Source organism: Rissa tridactyla, chromosome 7 (genome assembly GCF_028500815.1).
Source record: "Rissa tridactyla isolate bRisTri1 chromosome 7, bRisTri1.patW.cur.20221130, whole genome shotgun sequence".
Lineage (NCBI taxonomy): Eukaryota > Metazoa > Chordata > Aves > Charadriiformes > Laridae > Rissa > Rissa tridactyla.
Window position 1 is genome coordinate 52,955,633 of NC_071472.1, and position 19,859 is coordinate 52,975,491.

At 46.4% G+C, this 19,859-nt stretch overlaps 1 protein-coding gene across 4 annotated transcripts in view; it reads left to right on the top strand.

Moving 5' to 3' along the window:
• FAM222B (family with sequence similarity 222 member B) overlaps positions 1 to 15,781 on the top strand; it is a 38,011-nt gene extending 22,230 nt beyond the window's left edge. The window contains exons 1-5 of one of the 4 annotated variants that reach the window (XM_054208023.1): positions 2,384 to 3,204; positions 4,682 to 4,809; positions 10,457 to 12,032; positions 14,568 to 14,633; positions 14,793 to 15,781. In XM_054208023.1, coding sequence (XP_054063998.1) covers positions 4,728 to 4,809; positions 10,457 to 12,032; positions 14,568 to 14,633; positions 14,793 to 15,255 — 2,187 coding nt within the window. In that variant the 5' untranslated portion in view covers positions 2,384 to 3,204; positions 4,682 to 4,727 and the 3' untranslated portion in view covers positions 15,256 to 15,781. Of the gene's footprint in view, positions 1 to 1,179; positions 1,199 to 2,383; positions 3,205 to 4,681; positions 4,810 to 10,456; positions 14,240 to 14,567; positions 14,634 to 14,792 lie in introns of those variants that run through there. The other 3 variants (XM_054208022.1, XM_054208024.1, XM_054208025.1) reach the window with 3 other exon arrangements.
• The last annotated feature ends 4,078 nt before the right edge of the window (positions 15,782 to 19,859 follow it).

The following is a 19,859-nucleotide window of genomic DNA, read 5'->3' on the forward strand; positions in this document are numbered from 1 at the left end:
CTGGCGTATTTAAAAAAAACTTGGCAATAACTCTACATATGTGGTCTGTTTATATAATGATAAAGCTGTGTTAGAGTATTAAAAATTTCCTAGTAGTACTGAGTTGCTTTACACCTAAGTTTTTACTCTTGCTTGTAAAAGTCTCCCCAGGCCTGAGGAGTGCTGGGTCTGGCAGAGGCAATATTAATCTTTGGATATCAGACAGAAAATACTACGTATTTTTAGTCCAGAAAGGCAATATCATGGTAAGTTTTACTGGAACTGATTCTTAGCTCTATAGGGAGGGTGTCCCTGGGCAATGGGTGGAGGTGAGTTGTTCTGTCTTACCCCATGAGCCTTGGTGGCGACAGGATTTACTCTGAAAAATCAGTACAGGGGACACTGCTGCCTGGACCAGAAAACGCCCTGATGTGCAGGTAAGTCTGAACGTAAGAGTCATTGTGGAAGTGACAATTACCCCCAAATCCCAAGCACTGCAAATCCCTCTTAAGCTTAACATGCTTTGATTTAATTATTAATAAATCTTAGCAAAAAAAAAAAAGATCACGTGTCAAAACCAGCTAGCTATTTCATGGAGCGTCCTGCAGTACGTGCACTGTTAAGATTATATCCTACAGACAGATTAGATTAAAATCACTTCAAAGAGGGTATTTATTTATTTATTCCGATCTAATTATTGTTTTCCTCTAGAAATGTACTCTATCTTTTTGTACATATTTTCAAGACAGAGCTTGTTAAGCTGTGTTTGGCAGCATACAGAATCAGTTTAAAACACAATTTAAAAATTTTAAAGGTCAAGGGTTTACAGCTGCCCTCCATTGCTGGGTGCCAAAGCCGACTGGTCAGCTTGCTCTCTGGTTTGCAGCTGACTGGTTTAGATGACAGTGTTACTGAGCCTGGTACCGTGCAAAACCACCCCTCGGTTCCAGTCTCGCTGTGTCCCTTCCAATTCCCCCAGTAACACACTGCCCGTCCTCGGAGGGGCTGGGGCACCAGCCCCGCGGGGAGCTTTGCAGGTGCTGGTGCCCACACAAGTTGCCGCTGTGGAGCCAAGTCTGCTGGTGAGAAGTCTCGACGTGCCAAGTTCAGTTTATCTCCTGCTCTGGACTAATTAGAAGCAATAAAGCCAAGCACAGGAGGGGATGATGGGCGCAGCTGCCTTTGTGTCAGGACCCTGCGCTGCCAACCTGAGATTTGGGTAACAACAGTTTGAGACAACCACTGATGCTCACCTCGATCCCAAATACAGTGCACGCGGGGGATTTCAGTTTGTTTTAGCTGGGTGGTGTGTTGGAGTTGTCTGCGCTAGCTTGTGTCTTAGATAAGTCGGGACAGAAAGAAGCAGGCAGGTGCTGAGTGTCTCAAAGGGAAGAGAACGGGCTTGTTGGTAAAGGTATTTCAAATGCATTTGTTTTCGAATACTGAGATCTCGATTTTGAAAAATTGTTAATTTCATAGAGAACAAAAATTGGAGGAGGATTTTAATTATAATATGGAATTCAGCGATGGAGTTACGGTCAGCACTTCTATGTAAGTCTGAATTGCTGTTTTTTAATGCTCAGCAGTGACCTAGATGGCATCAATTTGGTTATTGCAAATCAAGCTAAAAGAATGATTTTGTGCTTCTACTTAAAATGATTTTTGTAAGTCCAGTAATTCCTTGAAAATTATTATTGCCACCCCAGTCTTTTATGAACCTTTGGCATTGCCTAAAATGATTATCCGCCTGCGGGAACAACTTGCCTTTATAGCCCTCTCTGTAACATTCCTCTCTGTATTGGAGCTAAAGCTTCTGTAAATACATGTTTTGACCTTCAAGGAAATACTGCTGTCTTATCGCAGAAGCCTGGCTATTCTGAATTGAATGCTGTGACCACTCTTAATCACTTGTTCTCTCTCCTAATGTGCCATTATCCTGTTTATTGCTGCGTGCGTGGTGCTGAGCCTCTCCGTGGCACTTCAGTGAGTGGCTTACTCAAAGAGGCACAGTGTTCAGGCTATAATGAGCGTTAATGATGGAGCAGGTGAGCAAAGCCTCCGCATATCTTGCTGTTGGAAATGCTGCTTGTTCAGTGGGAGAGCACGTTGAGTGCAGTGCTGCGCTGCAGAGCCCTTTTCTCTCTGCCGGGGCTGCACACAAACTTGCCATCGGTTAAGTAATGTGTTAGACACCGAGCTCCTTTGGCCGTGCAGGGTTGGGAAGTAACCCTGGGCTAGCGTCAGACACTGCTGGAGTAAAAGGTAGATGCTTAGGTGGAGATGGGAACGGTGTGATCTGATGGTTTTCTGACGACAGTGAAGGCTCTTAATTTTGTTTGTCTGCTTTTCCCTGAGAAATAGGTCTTGTTTTTGCCAGTCTTCTGAAGTTGATGAAATGAGGAAAAAAGGAAAATACAATTACTGTTTTTTTTTCTTGCTGACTGTGAGTGTTTCTGTTGCTTACTCAGGTGAAGCTCTGGCAACTCACAGTGGTTTTGTCTCCTGATTAAAAGGAGGTGGATTCTTGGTTGGTCTCTTTGGTCTTGCTGGGCATGATTTGGGGCAAAAAAACTGCTGCCCACAGGTTGTTGACAAAGCTTCACTGCACATTGCATACTTGTAGTCATGAATGAATCTCATCTATAAAGGTCGATCAACTTTTCAGTTCCTAAAGCAATTCCTTTAAGCTGTGGATGTGACAGGTCTTCCGTCATCGTTTCTGAACATCTTCTGAAAGACTCTTGAGAGCTCCACCTGCTACAGAGGGTGAGAAGAAAATCCAGGTTTTGACCTTTTTTACAACTACAGATCTTGAATTTATAGTAGCGTGGATCGTTACTATGTCCTAGGGATGAAATGGAGAATGAATGCACACTCGTTCTCTTGGTGGATGCGCTGTCGTCCCTGCAGCTTGGTGCGGTTGTGTGTTGTTTCTCATGGCACTGAGTCGCGGTTACTTTGAGTGGGTGAGGTGAATGGGCAATAGCATGGAGTTGTCAAGCTGACATTCCGTGTCCAAAATTATTTTTAATTGTTAGTCACACTGGCACTCAACAGGCTCAGTCAGCAATGCTCAGTCAGCTTTTGAGAGCGATCGCACAGTGAAGATGCAGAAGTTTTCATAAATGAGTATTTCCAGAAGATTTCTTGGCCGTTGGTTTGATCAGGTTTTGCATGTTGAACCGAGAAGATGCATACGAACGTGGAGCTAATGAATTACACACAGTGAGTAATTGCTGTGCTATGGGTAAGCTTTAAGTCCACGCTGTTCTCTGTATTGGTGCAGGTGCTCCTTGGGCGGTCTGACTTGTGACGGTGGTCTGAGGTTGGGTTTCAAATTAAAGTCATTAAAATGTCCCTACAGAGAAATTGGCTTTTGGAGCTTTCTGGAGCATGAAGGCGGTGGTGCTATCCAGGACACAGCGTTGACGCTGCTGTGTTGGGTGTCATCCACAGGTTTCGTTCACATTGCTTAAGCAGTCCTCGACAGTGAGACACTTTCAGAAGTGGCCTCTGTGGGGTTTCTGCAGCCATGGCATCTTGTGCCGGTCTCGAGCTTTCTGCTTCACACGTCTTGATCCTTGGATGCCTCCCCAGTGGTTTTAATTGGGGGTTTGAAACAACGACTGAGATTAAACCAGCCTATAACTTTTGAAGCTTTCGACTCTGTCCGTGTTTTGGGGGCCATATAACAAACCCCAAGTCCTTTCAAGCTGCTTCTTCGGTGTTTTGGCAAAAGCACTCTCTATATAGTGGCGCTGATGCTTGTGGAGATCTGGGCAAAGCTTTTTGAAGTGCTCGTGGCTGGCTGTGGCTTGACCCCAGCAGCCGTGGCAGGGGGGATTTGAGGCAGGGCTTGGACCAGGTGGTCCTTTAGAGACCTTGTTCCAACTCAGATTTCTCTCCGTAACCCTAGTAACACTGGGAGACTTTGAGCCTGAGTTAGCTTTCTTGCTGGAAACCCCCCGTGTACGTGGATGATGGGATTTGAGGGTAACAGTGCAGTGTCTATATACAAAAAAGCTTTAGTGCTCCGTGTGTTCATTTTGAGGTTTGATTTCATAAATGCCGAACCTCTGCAGTAGAGGATGGTGGCACCTCTGCAGCTCCTTTGTGCAGGAGGCACGTCTTTCTGTTTGTCTAACCCAGAGCCGTGCAGGTTAGCGAGTCTCCTATGAAATGAAGGAAGTTGTAGCCATTCATCTTTCAGCCTAATGGACCACAGAAATTACAAGCTGTAGCATGCAGCTTAATCTTGCCACAAGGCAGAGTGCTGCATACTTTGCCTTCAATTTATGCATGCCAGGCCTTTTTATTAAATGTAAAAGAGCAGTTGACAGGATTTCTCCAGAGGACTTGCTTCGGCTATACCTGGTAGATAGCCAGCGCATTTCAATATATAGTAAAATGAGTGATGGTGGTTTCTTTACCATTCCTAACAACCGCCTTTGAAATTTGAGGACAGAGTTATGGACTGCACTCTATGTGTCAAGCAGCAGAGGAGAGCGAGATGGCTATTTTAGTTTTAACCCTGTAGATGACCCACTTCTTGAAGTATTTCTGTTGCCGTTACGAGATGGGCCAGAGCGGTGGTTGCGCATTTGTGCTTGGTCAGGCCTTCACCCAGAGATGGCTCTTTGCCGCTTTCTTTTCTGTGTTCCTCCTTGTATTATAACTTTGAATTGTCTCTCTGTTGTTGCAGTGTGCAGAGGAGTGAATGCCCCATGTTGTGTTAGTGCCTGTCTGCCATGCTGGCCTGTCTGCCAGGACCAGGTGACCTCTCCTTTCAGCTTCTTTCTTACACGCAGATGAACACTGGACTTCAGAAATGTGAGTGACGTTTTGTCTGCAGGATGTGGTTAACTGTTAAATCTGGCTCTGGTACAGCTATGACATAAAGATTTAGGATACAGTGGAAAAACTATTTAATGTTAGACTCTTTCTTTTGCTATGCCTTCAAGGCATCCATCAATAAAGGCTCTGAGAAATAGCTGTGGAGGTTCACGTGTGTGCAGCGAGCTCTCCCCCCTTCCTGGCTTTATAAAGGTTAATTTTAACCACAGCAAGATGAAATGCAAGTGAGGTTTCTGTGAGATTCGTGCCTCTTTGCAGAAAGCATTTTGTGCTAAAAGTGTCTCAGCTGACTTGCTTCTTAACGCAACTTTTTCCTGACTCTTCTTCACTTCCATTCGTTTAATTACTCGTAGACACCAATAAAAGTTGGATCAGGCTAATGCAAACCTTTTGAGGTCAGCAGCTCTGTTGTTCTACATACCTGGGGCATATACTGCAAATATTAGTGATCTAGCCCAAATTACTAAAATTCAAAGTTTCCGTCTTCTTTCTGATGTCTCTTTGGTGCCTCTGAAAATATGTCTGCAGAGTACTCTGATAATTCTTTTTTGATAACCTCAGTCATTTTTGTGATAGTTGTACTAGCATTTTTAAGAGGAACTTAAGCTTGAGAATGCAAGTTTACTGGCTAGACATTTTTCTAAATCTTACTCTCTCTCTCCTCTTTATCGCTGAAGTTGCACATTGATTGTTCAGCTGAAATTTCAGGAATACCAAGGCTTCTACATAAGATGTGTGCAGCTTGGTTCTTAGGGCTGTGACCTGCCTCTTGTATTTGAAATGTGCACTGGGAGATCTCTGTACCCTCACTTTGCTGATGGACCTGTTGCTCTTTAAAACCAAGTAATTTACCCTCCAGTTATAGCTAAAATGGTTATTATGTTAAGACTGGTGGTGCTACTGAATATAGGTAAGATCATTTTCCAATTAAGGGTGACATGCTTAAGTCCTGCCAGAGGTGAATGACACTGTTCACGTACACACCTGTGCTCCCCCACAGCACTTGCATAGCATTTTTGCCGACTCCATGGGCTTGGTAATTGTAACGATGATTTCAGCAATAGTAAAAATCTTTACTCACGACAGGACTTCCTTAGATGGTATGAAACTGGACGTTCCCCTCCTTTCTCTTTTCCATTTCCAGTTTGAGGTTTGCTGACAGAAACGTGCTTTTTCCAAAGGTAGGCTGCTGTGGTGAGAACGTGACTGGGCCCTTGCATTACGCGAAGTTTCTTTGGTGAATGGGAAAGCTTTGTTCTGAAAGCAAATTGTTGAGCTTCGTGTGAGGGTAGCTGTGCACAAATCAGGTATTTGCTAATTACACATTTACGAGGCAGCGTGCTGGTATGTGGGCAGTTACTTAACCTGATGGTACCTGATGCTGTTTGTGAGAACTGCTTATCCCTGTGCTGAAAGCATTGCTGCATCCTGCTTAGTGAAGAGCTTCTGGTACTGCATTTACAAGAATTTAGGACATAAAGTAGCTGGCAGGCACTGGCTGGCAGCGATAATGCTCAGCTGTTCCAGTTTGTTCTGATTTATATGGAAAATGAAGCTGCTCGTGCAGACCTTGCTCCTCACCCCTGCTGCAGATGTGTGTAAGATTAATTGGTGCATTTCTCTCCGTACTGTATATGCACAAGTAGTCTAGCCCCTGGCCAAAGGAAAGACGAGTTAATGAGCATTTTTAATGAATGGTGACTTGTGACTTTTGATGGGGGGGTTGGAAGCAGGCTTTAATAATAGCGCTATTGCTTTTAGAAATGGCACAGAACTCCACATGATAGCCTTTATTCAGACTTACAGTGTTTGTATTAATAATTTTTTAAGTGTAGTTTTCTGGATCAGACTTTTTATTAACACTTAAAAATCCACATTAGCTCACTTTTTTTCTTACTCACTTTCAACTAAGAGGCATTTTTCTTAAAGATGGTCTGTGCAGTAGGAGTTTTGTGGATTAATATGCACATATTTTTTTCCCTTAGAAAAAGATCACTGCAGGACTTCCAATTTCAGTATTTTCTTTGAATTTCAATCGGCATCACAGGAAAGGCTAACCCTGAAATTCATCCTTATCCACGCAGAGGATTTCTCACTGACTCCGTGTTGGTATTCTCTCCTTCCTCCCAGCGACTCCAGTATAAATTTGAGCAGTCAATTGGGATCTGTGTGGCAAGACTGTTCGGGCAGTGCCCACAGTAGTGGTTGGGCCTGGGAGAAAAAGGGTGATTTTTCGTGACAGTGGTGCAAAGTCAAGGTGAAAAGTGGTTCTTGGAGAGCTTTGTGGGAGGGACAAAAGAGGGAAGAGCAGGTTGGGACTGAATATGGGGTCATCAGCTAAAATAGAGTCCTTTCTAGGGATGAGGGCCGTTTCTTTAAAATCTGTAGAGAAACTGCTGCACTTGAGATTTTTATGCAGAAGACGGGCACAGCTGTTTTTCACTTGTCCCAACGCAGATGCTCTCGTTAGGGTAGAATCCTGAAGGCCTGTTTGTATTTTGTGTAATGTTAATGAAAATTTAACCATAGGCGGTTCTAAAAGCAGTGGGTTTTAAAGCCTTAATGTGAAATGCTCTTAAAAGATGTTACATTAGTGCTGAGGTGAGGCAGAGGAATATATCTCATTTCATGATAAAAATAGCTCCAGCGGAGAGACGCGCACAGGAATGTGACCAGATGAATTGGTTGCCACGGGATTTAGCAGGAGTGTGAACTTGCAGCTCACCAATTTATTGGAGTAATTGCTCATCTGCACACTTTACCTTATAGTAAACATGAAATAATTACTTTGCAACAAAAGTAATCTGCCTTGCATTTACCATTAGGTAACTTGTAGAGCTCATCCTGTTGCTTTCTTGATGTATCTTGTTCGTCTGCCGTCCTCCTCACCATTTTACGGCCTGATCCAGAATTCTTGCACTTGTAGTATTTTAATATCAGCATTTTCTTTCGGTCTATTCTAGATGGTTTGTCATTCACTTAGTAACTAGGCCTAATTGTTCTTTACTGGTTTGTAGGGTATTTGTATGTGATATGTAGACTCTTGGTCACTCCGTAATGCCTTTTTCCTTTCTCCTAATTTTTTGCTACCTTAATTATTCCAGTCATCAAATCTTGCCTGTGGAACTGCTAACAAAGTACATTTTAAGGAGCACCTTGGGGCACTCAGAAATACATCACCTCGGTCAGGCCGAAGTAGAACGGCTGAGTTAGTCCGTAGTAAAAGGGGCGTAATCTTAGCTGTACGCAGAACGGGCTCTGTTTGAAATGGCGGTTGGTTTCAGAAGATCCTGTCCAAGGGATTTAAAATATGGTTTGCCATTTGGTAGGATGCTAAACCTGATGTTGGTGCATCATTTAAGTTTAACTGAGGGGTTATTTTCTCTCGTCAGAGGAAGGAGTTGTGCCACATTCGGGATTATAGATGTGTTGTAACCGATAGCTGCAGCCTGTTTGCACATTGATGTTTTAGCTGCTTTCTAAAAGCTTCCATCGCGGTTCCCGTGTAACAGAAAAATATACTTGGGTAAAAAAATATTTAGTGTATCTGTTCAGCATTTATATTTATCACCTAATTTGCTAATATGCCTATAGAAATGTAAACCAGGCTGGGAAATTTTGATGGTAAAGGTGTCTTAAAGTATCAACTTTTCTTTTATTTGAAAATACAAGCTTTATGTGACAACAGCCATAACTGTAACGTAAACCATAATACACACACGAGTGGATTCCTTTGTCTGTTATTGATGGTTCTCTGATTCATGGTGAGTTGGGGAAGAAACAGAATTTGATGAGTGTGGGCAATGCTAAAAATAAAGGTTGAGAGTTGATGAAGGCCTTGGCTGTTGAGGCGAGGTAGGACTGGCAGACTCCATCCAGAGGCTCTTCTCTGTGTTAGGAGCATAGCAGCTCGCTCAAAAGGACAGACAGAAACCGCCTGCCTGCAGCAGCAGGTACGGGGATCTTCCGGTTAATATCAAATGAGCATTGCCTTTGATTAAGGGGAAGGGTGGTACGTGCCAGTGTTTGGACAGCACGGAGAGTAAGACTATAACCGGGGCTGTGGCACGTGCTGTGCTAGAGATGCAAGACATCCTGCTTGCAAAGCTTCTTGCTTCACAAAAGATATTTTTATTATTTCTGTAATTATCCTTTCTTTTGATATCCATCCTATTTTCCATTTTTCTAGCCCTCACTTTCTGAAAGCGTGTGCTCGTAGAGCAGTGCTGCTCTCCTTCACCTGTGATGACTGGAAGCTGCAGGATGCAACGAGAGAGAGATGGGTGGTACTCGGTCTTAAGGTGTATTCAGGAGCCTTTTGCAGGCAATTTGCTTAAAAGAATCAGAGGTGGATTTTCAAGAGGAAGGGCTGTTTGCCTGGGAGCATCGAGCTCTTTACTGGAGCATTAGATTTCCTTGGGTCAGGGGGCCAGATGTGGGGCTGGGGTGCTCCTGGGCTCTGGAGGAGCTGGCTGCCACGTTTCCCATTCTCTCAGCACAGCAGCAGATGGCATGGGGATGCTGAAAATTTTCACAAAAAGGATGGGTGTTTTTTTTTCCAGTCAACTGTTTGTAAGGTGGTGGTGGGGAAATCAAGCAAAAGCAAAATCGGATTGTCAAAGCTGCAAGCCATTATTTGAAGATTATAAAATCACTTCTAAAGCAGTAGTCCCATAGGAGTTAAGCAGCAGAGCTGTGGTAGGGGAACGGCTGTACTCTCCGCTTGGAATGCGATTATAGCCAGAGAGGCACAAGCATTTCCCTAGATTTCTGAAGCTGCTGAAGCAGTTCAAGCTTGTGGGCAAGGTAGGTATCTGGTAAATCGGAGTAAGTGAAACCACAACTCCTGTCTCCAGAAGTCTTTTGTCTGTGTCTGGGGAGTGGCATGTTTTTAATCTTGTGGGGTAATCGCGTAATTCTGCTGTGTGGTATGAGGATGCTGTCCCAAGCAAGGTGCCACACTGAAAATGCAGCTGAAGAAATGAGTGCAAGCCATAAAATAATGCAAGTGTAGCGTCCTTCCATTTGCTGAACTTGGACTGACAAGGGTTTCCTAATGGACGAAAAGACACTCAAAGTGCTTTCAGATGTCAGCGTCTAGAAAAGAACTCAGATGTAAATGGAGGCTTGAGCTGAAGTGCTTCGTATGGTTCCCACCTCAGCATTACACGGGTTTAATGTTTAATTCATAACTTTCTGATTTCTGAATTACACGGTAAAGATACTGAGAATGGCTTGAAGAGCCATGGGGAGGCAGCCTTAAATTAAGAGAATAGAAACTAACCCACCACCGCAAACCGTAAGAAATATTTCAAGCTGGAGACAGTACGATGTTCATAGCACGTTACCTGCTTTCGTCCAACTGTAAACGTACTCTGATCAAAACACCGGTTTCGTTTTGCTCCCCTGGGCAGGTCTTGCCTTAAGCTGAACTGGGGGTTGTGTTGGTCACCAGGTAATAAAGGGAATGAGGTACCTGGTACTCAGTCTGCTGGTCTGGGAAGATGAAGTTCTTGCCTCTTGATTCCTTGGAGATTTTCTACCCTTGTTGTGCAATTTTCTTGCCCTGGGGTTGATCCCTTGCTTACCAGAATCGGTATTGACAAATTTCCTTTCTCCACAGGGGACACTACACAGAAAATGAGATCTGCACAGTATCCTACCCCAGCAGAATTGGATGCTTATGCTAAGAAGGTCGCCAACAATCCACTGACTATAAAAATTTTTCCAAACAGTGTCAAGGTTCCCCAGAGGAAACACATACGCCGTACTGTGAACGGACTTGATACTTCGGGGCAGAGGTACAGTCCTTACCCATCTCAGGCCACCACGAAAACAGGCCTGCTGGCGATAGTCAAATCTCCAGCGAAAGGAATTATCAAAGACTTTGACGGGACACGCACGCGTCTGCTGCCGGAAGCGATGATGAACCCCCCTTCCACACCATACGTTGCACCTAGCACTTTAACCCACCCCCAGGCGCTTGCTCGCCAGCAGGCTCTCCAGCATGCACAGACTTTGCCGCACCCCCAGAGCATACCGCAGCCACAGACTTTGCAGCACCCTCAGGGTATACCACAGCCACAAAGCTTACCGCACCCTCAGGGGATACCGCAGCCGCAGACGCTGCCGCACCCTCAGAATATGCAGCAGCCGCAGGGCTTGCAGCATCCTCAGACCATGGCACACCAGACTCTGCAGCACCCCCCGAATCCTTTGCTGCAGCCAGGTTTACATGGAAGCAGAAAGATGCCGGATGCAGATGCGCCGCCGAATGTGACCGTGTCTACCTCAACCATTCCCCTCTCTATGGCTGCCACCCTGCAGCAGAACCAGCCACCGGACCTGAGCAGCATTGTGCACCAGATTAACCAGTTCTGCCAGGCCAGAGCTGGCATTAGCACTACCTCAGTATGTGAGGGACAGATTGCAAACCCCAGCCCTATAAGTCGCAACCTGCTTATCAATGCAAGTACCAGGGTATCTACTCACAATGTCCCTACACCCATGCCTTCCTGTGTAGTAAACCCTGTAGATCATGCTGCTGCTGCTATTCCTCCTGCCTCTGTTAATGTGCCCATGGTGAATATTAACAGGGTGCCGCCCGCGTACCAGAACGAAATCAAATCGGTTGCGTGGAACCAGCACCAGCTTGCGCATCTGCAGCAAATGTGTGGGGATGCTGCTGGGCCTGCTGGACTCGCAGGGAAGCACCCTCAGAGGGAGATCGCAGGGCAGAGTTTTCCTGGCAAAACTTCAAACTACCCTCAAGAACTGTGCATGGGCCAGTCGTTCACCTTGAAGCCCCCCATCGAGAAGCCTACGCCTTCTCCACCTGTGAATGGGTTGCAGGGACCCTTGCCATATACCAATGGGCACTATTTCCAGCCCATCTGGAATAACATTCTGCCCACACCCAACAGTGACAGCTCTGGGTCCCAGGACCTCGCCATGCCTTTCCACGGGGGACAGCCAGCAGGAGCGCCGCTAGATTGTGCAGGAGGAACTCATTACAGAGCTGGAGCTGGCCCATCCAGCCAGAATAATGTGATGCAGACCATGGATTACCTAAGCGGGGACTTCCAGCAGTCCTGCTTCAGAGATCAGAGCATGGCCGTGCTGGGAAAAGTCCATCGGCCTCCCATGAACCGAGCACCTGAACCAACCGATAGTCGAAATCTTCATATTCAACACCCAGGGTATAGATAGGCTGCAGTCACTTTCACAGACAAAATTATAGGTTTAGTCTTAATTTTAATTAATAAGCAAGGCATTTTTAACTTGCAAACTTGTGTGATCATTATAGTAACCATTGGAAGAAGACATACTGTATATTTAAAAGCTTTGCTTACGTGTTATCTATCTCCTTTATGCATCAAATATTTAACATGCCTTTTGTTTCAAAGAATTTCATTACACTACTTCACGCCACAGCTGTTTCCTCGCCGCAGAATCCCCTTTGTGCAGCTTTTGCCTTCTGCTTAGTAGCTACTCGCTGGACTGATGTTGAGTTGCTGCAGGGTTTCGCAGTTGCATCTGTTCGCCAGCTCCGTCAAGAGCGAGGTAGCGTAGCTGCTTAAATTTCCATCTCAATTTCCTCTGAAGATTAAGAGCAACAGAATTTGTCAGGAAGCAGGGCTTATTTTCAACTCCAAAGCCCATTTCATTAATGCATTAAACATTGACCATTTGCACTGTCTAGAGGCCTATTTAATTGAAAAAGAAGCCTACGTTTGAAAAGAGCTAGTAGGGTATGTATTTAGGCATTAATATAGGAAGAAGCTTTTCAGCTGTTTCTTGACGAGACACCTGCATTTATCGTTTAGACTTTGTCCAAAGTCAAAAGTCTCTGGCAGATTTTTCTGACACTTTTTTTTTTTTTTTTTTTTGTGGACAGGGTATGGAGGAGGGGGGAATGGTGGTTTTCGGACATAGGCAGCATAGCTGCTGTAGGTAGCTGCCTTTTTTCTGCATCTTATTTCCCTTCCCCGCTCCCCTTTCGCCAGCGTAAGAGCTGACTCTGTACGAACCCCTCGCTGCTAGGAGTCTGGCCGTCCTGACGTGAAGGGAATCCAGACCCATGGACAACTCCAAAAAGGGTTCAGTCACCTTTCCGGTAGCTAGAATTAATTTTCAGGGCGAGGAGACGTAACTCGAGCTCGTCTCCGGTGCAATGAGCGGGCGCACGGGGCATCCTGGCATGGTCCCGTTGCAGCAGCGGCACCGACGGGACGGGAGGAGGTTGATCGGGAGCGAAGCTCCGCTCATGAGCCGCTGTGGGACCCACAGTCCCCTATTCCTCTCCATCAAAGCGCCACAGCAGATTTAATGGAACAATTCTCTCTGGGAATTAGCGAAGCTATTTATAACATCCCTTTTTCCCAGGGTCTCGGTGCCTAATTCTTTCTGTTCCTTTCCCACGTCGCTTCCAGCAGCTAGTGGAGTCGGTGACCGTAGGACACTAACTATTGGGTAACCTCAGCGTCTTGTTCTCCTCAGTGTACCCAAACATACCTTTCCTTTCTAACAGCCGAATTTGTTGTAAGTAGAAAATTCCTCATCTCTGTTAATGAGACTAATACTTGAACATAATGATCACAATCAAGTTTGGAAATTAAAAAAAAAAAAAAAAAAAGGAAAAAAAAAAAGAAAAAATTAAAAAAAAAACAAATGCATTGATTCTTTCTATGTACACTGGCTAAAAATATTGCTCTACACTGTAACTTTTAAGTGTAATATTTCTGTATGAATGTCGCCTGGTAGTGTGGGTTTGAGTAGCATTGTGTATGGGTGAACCCACTGGCCTCTGCCATCCACTGGCCTCCCTCACAGCCCTTTGAAAAACAAAGCCTTAAGTATTTGCTCCTTGAACTTTCCTTAACGAGCATGGTTTAAAAAAAAAAAAATCTTAAGACATCATACAAAATTTAAAAAAGAAAAAAAAAAAAAACAAAAAAAAAAACAAGTTTTGAAGTGACGTCTTAGTTGGCTAGAGATTCTTAAAAGTTTTTCGTAAATGGAAAAATTAGAAAACATTTATTTGTATTTTTTTAATTTAGACGTGTAGTCCTGGGCTGTAACAAATATTTAGGTTTCAAAGCTTAGCAGAGTACGTTTTCTGACTCCTTGCGTAAGTTAGTACACTTATATCATGTCATTATTTAAATTCTTTCAAGTGTACTATAAACCGTTCTTTAGTGGTAACTCTTTAGCAAAGTTAAGCAATTTGACTAAAGACGGATTAAATTATGTGTTGGCTTGTGTTGCCTTATATTTAAAAAGGAAAAATTGCCTGATTGTGTTATGCCAAATGATAGCAACATGAAGTCCTAATTTATTGTTTATAATCGTATTCCTGCAGTCTTTGTGAAAACTGGTAAATATACATCTATGAAAGAACTAAAAATCCTGAGGCTTTTCATGCAATATTTTTCTGAATACACTCTATTGGAAGCCAAGGTTCGAGTCTGAAGCTGCTTCCCTTCCACTCTCCCCCTCGTCTTCCCCCTCCCGCTCCCCCCAAATCGATCTAGGGCTGTGCTATGACTTTAACCTTTCCTGCCGAGTTAGTTACTGTAAGGTGTTCTGCTACCTGAATACATACCTTTTTACTAAATAAAACATTGGCATCTCCTCTGTTCAGTAGCCTGCTGCAACTCTCAACCCAGACTGTTATTAAAAGCTAATTTTTTTATTTTTTTTTTCCTCCTGCTCTTCTCCCGGGGTGAGTGGAGTCCCGTGTTGGGGTGTCTGTGGTGGCGGTTCCCGTATCGGGGAGGTGTTTGCGTTATCAGCACGCGGTGAGTTGTTGGGGATTGTTCCGCACGGGCGGACGCAGGTAGAGCCACGTCCTCTCAGACTTTGCCCCGGTACAGCAGGTTCATCCAGGTGGGACATTGCTTAAAAAATAGGAATTGTTTTACTATTAAAATACACTGGAATACTTCCTTTTGTTCTAGGAGTGAGATTTTTCTTGAAACCACCCGTTTTCACTTCTGCAGCAGCCTGTGGCTGGTGGGCTCTCCTTCCTTCTCCTTCCCGACTATGTCTTCTCTAAAGAGAGACGCAAACCCCGACCTGCCCCGTCCCCAGTTGAGAGCCAACGCCGAATACGCTGCCTGGCGCGGCGATCCAGACAGGGCCCTGTCCCTCACCGAGGTGACAAAGGGACGAGCAGCCGAGGCGCGAGCCTGGTGGTCCGGTGTGTGGCAGGAGGTGTCCTCTCCTGGAAGCGTTGGTCCACGCGCAGTTTTAGTTCGTGCTCTGCCTGGTGCAGAAATAAGAGTGACCCAAAGGCCAGGGACACACCTTCCCTCTCCCGGGGACCCCGATGGCCACCTGCCTTTGGGCTCCTGTCCCAGCGCTCGGCTTGCCTTTCTGTCTGTCTTTTCGTCTGTGGGTCGGTGCCTTCCTGACCTCTGACTCCGGCACAAGGTCCCCTGATGGATCCTGGGCACTTGCAGGTGCCGGTTCTGCTCCTTGAGGATAAACTAAGATATTTCCAGATGATTTCCTGAACTATTTACGCTGCATATCAGCACTGAAATCTCTTCCCTTTACCGTACCACACCGATTTAGCAGAATATCGTTATTCTAATGGTTCCTGCCATCTCCTCTGCCAGCCGGAGGTGGACATTGGATAGATCCTAGGAGGGATAAACCCGAAAGTGCTGTAAACCCTTCCAGGAGGAAGCTTCCATCTCTGGCGTGTCTTGTCTTTCCAGCAGAAGCTTTGAAGCTGTTAAATCGCAAGCCCAGTTTGTTACAGCCCAAAGTTAACATTTTTATGAAGACACTTGTGAATTTTCTTTAAGCTTTCGATGTGAAAGATGTCTCTGCGGGACGCGGCCTCTCCCGTGGAAACCGAACAGAAATGTTTGCTGGGCCTCACTGGGGAGAGACCTGGGAATTGCTGCTGTATTTCATTAAACCACAGACTGATTATAAACGCTGCTGCTTATGTGCTACGGGTATGAACTAGAATTTTTTTTTTTTTTTTAATTTTTTTTTGTCTGCAGGAAAAATAAAAAGCAAAAAAAAAAAAAAAAAAAGAGAGAGAGAAGGAGAGACCCTTCTGCTGGTTTGACGGAGCGCGAGCGCCTGGGGCGTGCGTGGCCCTGGGCAGCAGCACGGGGTGGGCGCTTGTCCCAAAGGGAATTTGGGGAAGGGTCTCCCTGTGTTCCCGGGGTACGACTGCGTCGGGCGCAGCCTGGCTGCCCTTCTCCGATAAGAGCATCCAGAAGGTTTGGGAAAACAGAAGATACAAAATCTCCGCATTGGAAAGGTGATGAAATAATTAATAAAAAGAGGAGGAGGGGAGGATTTAAGTCCCATTGAGGTGAACTCAAGAGGGATTTTTATGACGTCTGCGAGGGTTAGGGCTGTCCCTAAAGCTCCACTTTCCCTGTCCGGGAGAGAAACCTCTTGAGGAGACATAGGGCTGCTCCAAAAGCTGGACCTGGAAGCTGCTGCCCCTTCAAAGTGCTGACCTAATAGTGCGTGCGATTAACTCGGAGTTTTCCTTATTAATATAATACTAAATACAAAATTTTAAAGGGGATTCGTAACATTTCTGGACCCCTCCTGGAAGAGAGGAGCCGTGAGGGATTTCTCCCCTTTACAGTGATCGTAATTTAATCTGCTTTCATCTCTGAGAACGACACAACAACTCAAACCCCGTCTCCTCTGCGCTTGCTGCAACCATCCGAGCGTCAAAATCCCTCTGATGATTCCCAAACTAATACCTTTCATACCGTTCCCGGTGTTCCCCAGATACTAAGAAACGTATTCAGTTCCTGCATGCTTTTCCAGGGATTTGGGCTAAAGCGGGCAGCTTAGCCCCGCAGAGCTCAGCTGGAAGAGCTCTGTTTGCCCTCCGGCACTGCCGCATCCCGGCTCCAGCATCCAGAAACACCATCCCGAGAGCGGCCGCTCCGTCCACCTTCCCCGGGGAGCCGGAGCTGCGGGATCCTCCTCTCCTTTCATCGCTGGAGCTCCCTCGGTATCTGGTGTCTTCATCTGTCCCTGTCCCCCTCCCAACAGAAGGAATCCCTTCCGCAAAGCTTCTTCGGGAGACTTTTCCATCGTCTTCACAGCGAGTTAGACCTGTTTATCGGAGCGAAGATCTGGAGCGATAATGAGCCAGCGGGGACTTCGGCGTGAGCAGCTGCTGCCTCCGCCAAGGAGTTCCTGCAGCCGCAACCAAGCTGAAGGCTTCTGGCAGATGGCAGAGTAAGATCCAGCCTTTTAAAACTTCTTTAGGGCCAAATAGGGTTTTTCTTCCAAAGATTTAATTGCTGTGGTTGGTCTTTCCCCGCTACGCTGAGCTCACCGTACCCGGGGAGGTGGTAGGAGGACGCCAAGGTTGAGTTTGACCCAAGGTAGGCGGCGCGCCCAGATGTTCTCTGCCGAAAACCGTCGTCTCGTGGTGGAGGCCCTTTGGAGAGGAGAAACGGCTGCAAAAAATCGTGGATGAAGAAAGTCCCGCTCGATGCCAGGGGGGTCCTGGAGGGTCCCACGGGGGTGGAGGAGCCAAAGGAAAGGGGCAGGTTGGAGTTGGGTTGGGGACTCGTGTTGGACATCCTCCAACAACAGCCGCCTTTCGGATGCTCTTCCAATGCTCAACAAGCCCAAATTGCGATAAAATTACTGGAGTGTTTTCTCTCATTAGTTTTAAGTTAATTTCAAGGCAATCGGGTGCAAGCCGTTAATTCAGCGGGGATGGCCGCTCGCCTGAGGGGTGCCCGGGAAACGGCGTGGGGAAAAAGGGCACCGAGATTTAAACGGTCCCACTGTAAAACCCTCCCCTTCGCCCCCTCCTCAAACCCTTCGCTCCCGGGGAGGCAAAGGGCTGGGGGGGGTGGGGGGGGGAGGGGGGAAGCCCGGACAGGGTTTTAATAAAGGCCGTGAAGAGCAAATTTGTCGTGCGTTTTTTTTTTTTCTCCTGATGAAATACGAACGTCTGGTGTAGGCGTCTTGGCTAAGAGGCGTCAATAAATCACCACAAATCGGGGCTTTTAGACGACGTGGTTTTACCAAAATTTCTCCCTGTCTTCATCCCAAAGGTGTTAAAAGGATTTTGGAGGGGGGGGTGTGGATGTAGATAAGGGCATCTCCCATGTGACTGGGGGGGTCCTAAACAAAGGTCTGGCCCCTGCCGTCCAGCCCGGGGGGGGGGGGGCCTTCCTCGATTTATGGGGCGTTTAAAGGGCATTTAATGACGCTTTCTGTCCCGGAGCATCCTGTGCCACACCGGGGCGGTGGCTCCATGGAGCCGGGATCGAGCTGGCAGGTTCTGGCCTTTCAGAATAAATCCTCAAACCAACAAGTTTCCGGGAAGTTTTATTTTTAAACTTGAGATTTGAGGCTAAATTTAGCAGCGCATCGATTTTTGGTGGGTTTTTTTTTTTTTGGTTTGTGTTTTTTTTGGTTTTTTTTTCCCTCCCTCTCCTCCATGAATATTAAGAGCATCACCTCCCACTTCACGGCCCGGCTCGTGTGTGTGTGTGTGGGGGGGGGTGGCATTTATTTTTTCCCACCCCGATTTTACGCAAACGCGGGAAAGTCAAGAGGTGCTTGAAGCTCCTGTGACATTTCCAACCCCGGCACTGCGGGGAGAGAAGGTCGGGGGGGTGGAAAATAAACCCGGGGAGCCGAGGAGGGTGACCCTGTGGTGTCACTGTCCCGGCTCCCCAGGTTTATTTTTTTTTTTCCCCCCTCGTGGCTTCTCGTGGTGGGTTTTTCAACGAGCACGGACAGGAGACGCCGCGCAGGCCTTCACCACAGTAGCTGAAGCTTTTATCTCATAAATAATATAGAGTTTTGTTTTGTGGTTTTTTTTTTTAAGGTAATTTTTTTGGGGGGGGGGGCAACAAGAGGCTGCCAACACCCTGCTGTATGGGCTGGCCGTGGGACCAGGCCAGGGCCTGTACAGCGGCTGTGTGTATGTGCCCACATGTTAACGGCTGACTAACATGGAGATAATAAATACACGCTACAGAATATATGTAAAATATATATAAAAATATATATAATCAAATATAGACCATATAAAAAAATTATATAAATATCTAATCATAAATATAGTATATAATAAATAGAACATGTAGATATATTTAAAAAAAAAAAACCTACATATAAATCTCTTTTATATATATGTGTGTATGTGTGTGTGTGTGAGAGTGTATATGTACACACACACATATATACACACACACACACACACACACACAAAAAAATATATATATATATATATATATAATCTATGCAGGTCAGGTGTTGGCTGATGCTTTACCCTTATCGTAGCTCAGCTCCCATCAGCCTTAACCAAGCAAAAAAAGCGAGTTAAGGCTCTTTAGGAGAGAAAAAAAAAAAAAAAAAAAAAAAAAAAAGCTGAAAAGAGGGAAATGTGCTGTAGAGCAGCCGGGTTTGGCGGCAGCGGGTGCCTCCGGGGTGTGTGGGGGGGGACTGGGTGTCACAGAGCCATGGCAGGGGCTGGGCCCTGCCCGGGGTGATGATCCCCCCCCCCGCCCGCCGTCCTCCTCCCCGGCGCGGTGCGGGAGCGGCCCCGCAAACACCGCGCGGCGGCGCCGCAGAGCCGAGCCCAGCACCGGCGGGAGGGCTCCGGGACGGCAGCGCGGGCCGGGAACGGGCATCAGTATGGGCTGGCACTGGGTATCAATAGAGGCTGGCATTCGGCACCAGTACGGGCTGGCACTGGGCACCAGTATGGGCAAGGTCTGGGCATCAATGGGGCGGGCACTGGGCACCAACAGGGGCTGGCATTCGGCACCAGTATGGGCTGGCACTGGGCATCAATAGAGGCTGGCATTCGGCACCAGTACGGGCTGGCACTCGGCACCAGTATGGGCTGGCACTCGGCACCAGTATAGGCTGGCACTGGGCATAACAGGGGCTGGCATTCGGCACCAGTACGGGCTGGCACTGGGCACCAGTATGGGCAAGGTCTGGGCATCAGTGGGGCGGGCACTGGGCATCAACAGGGGCTGGCATTTGGCACCAGTACA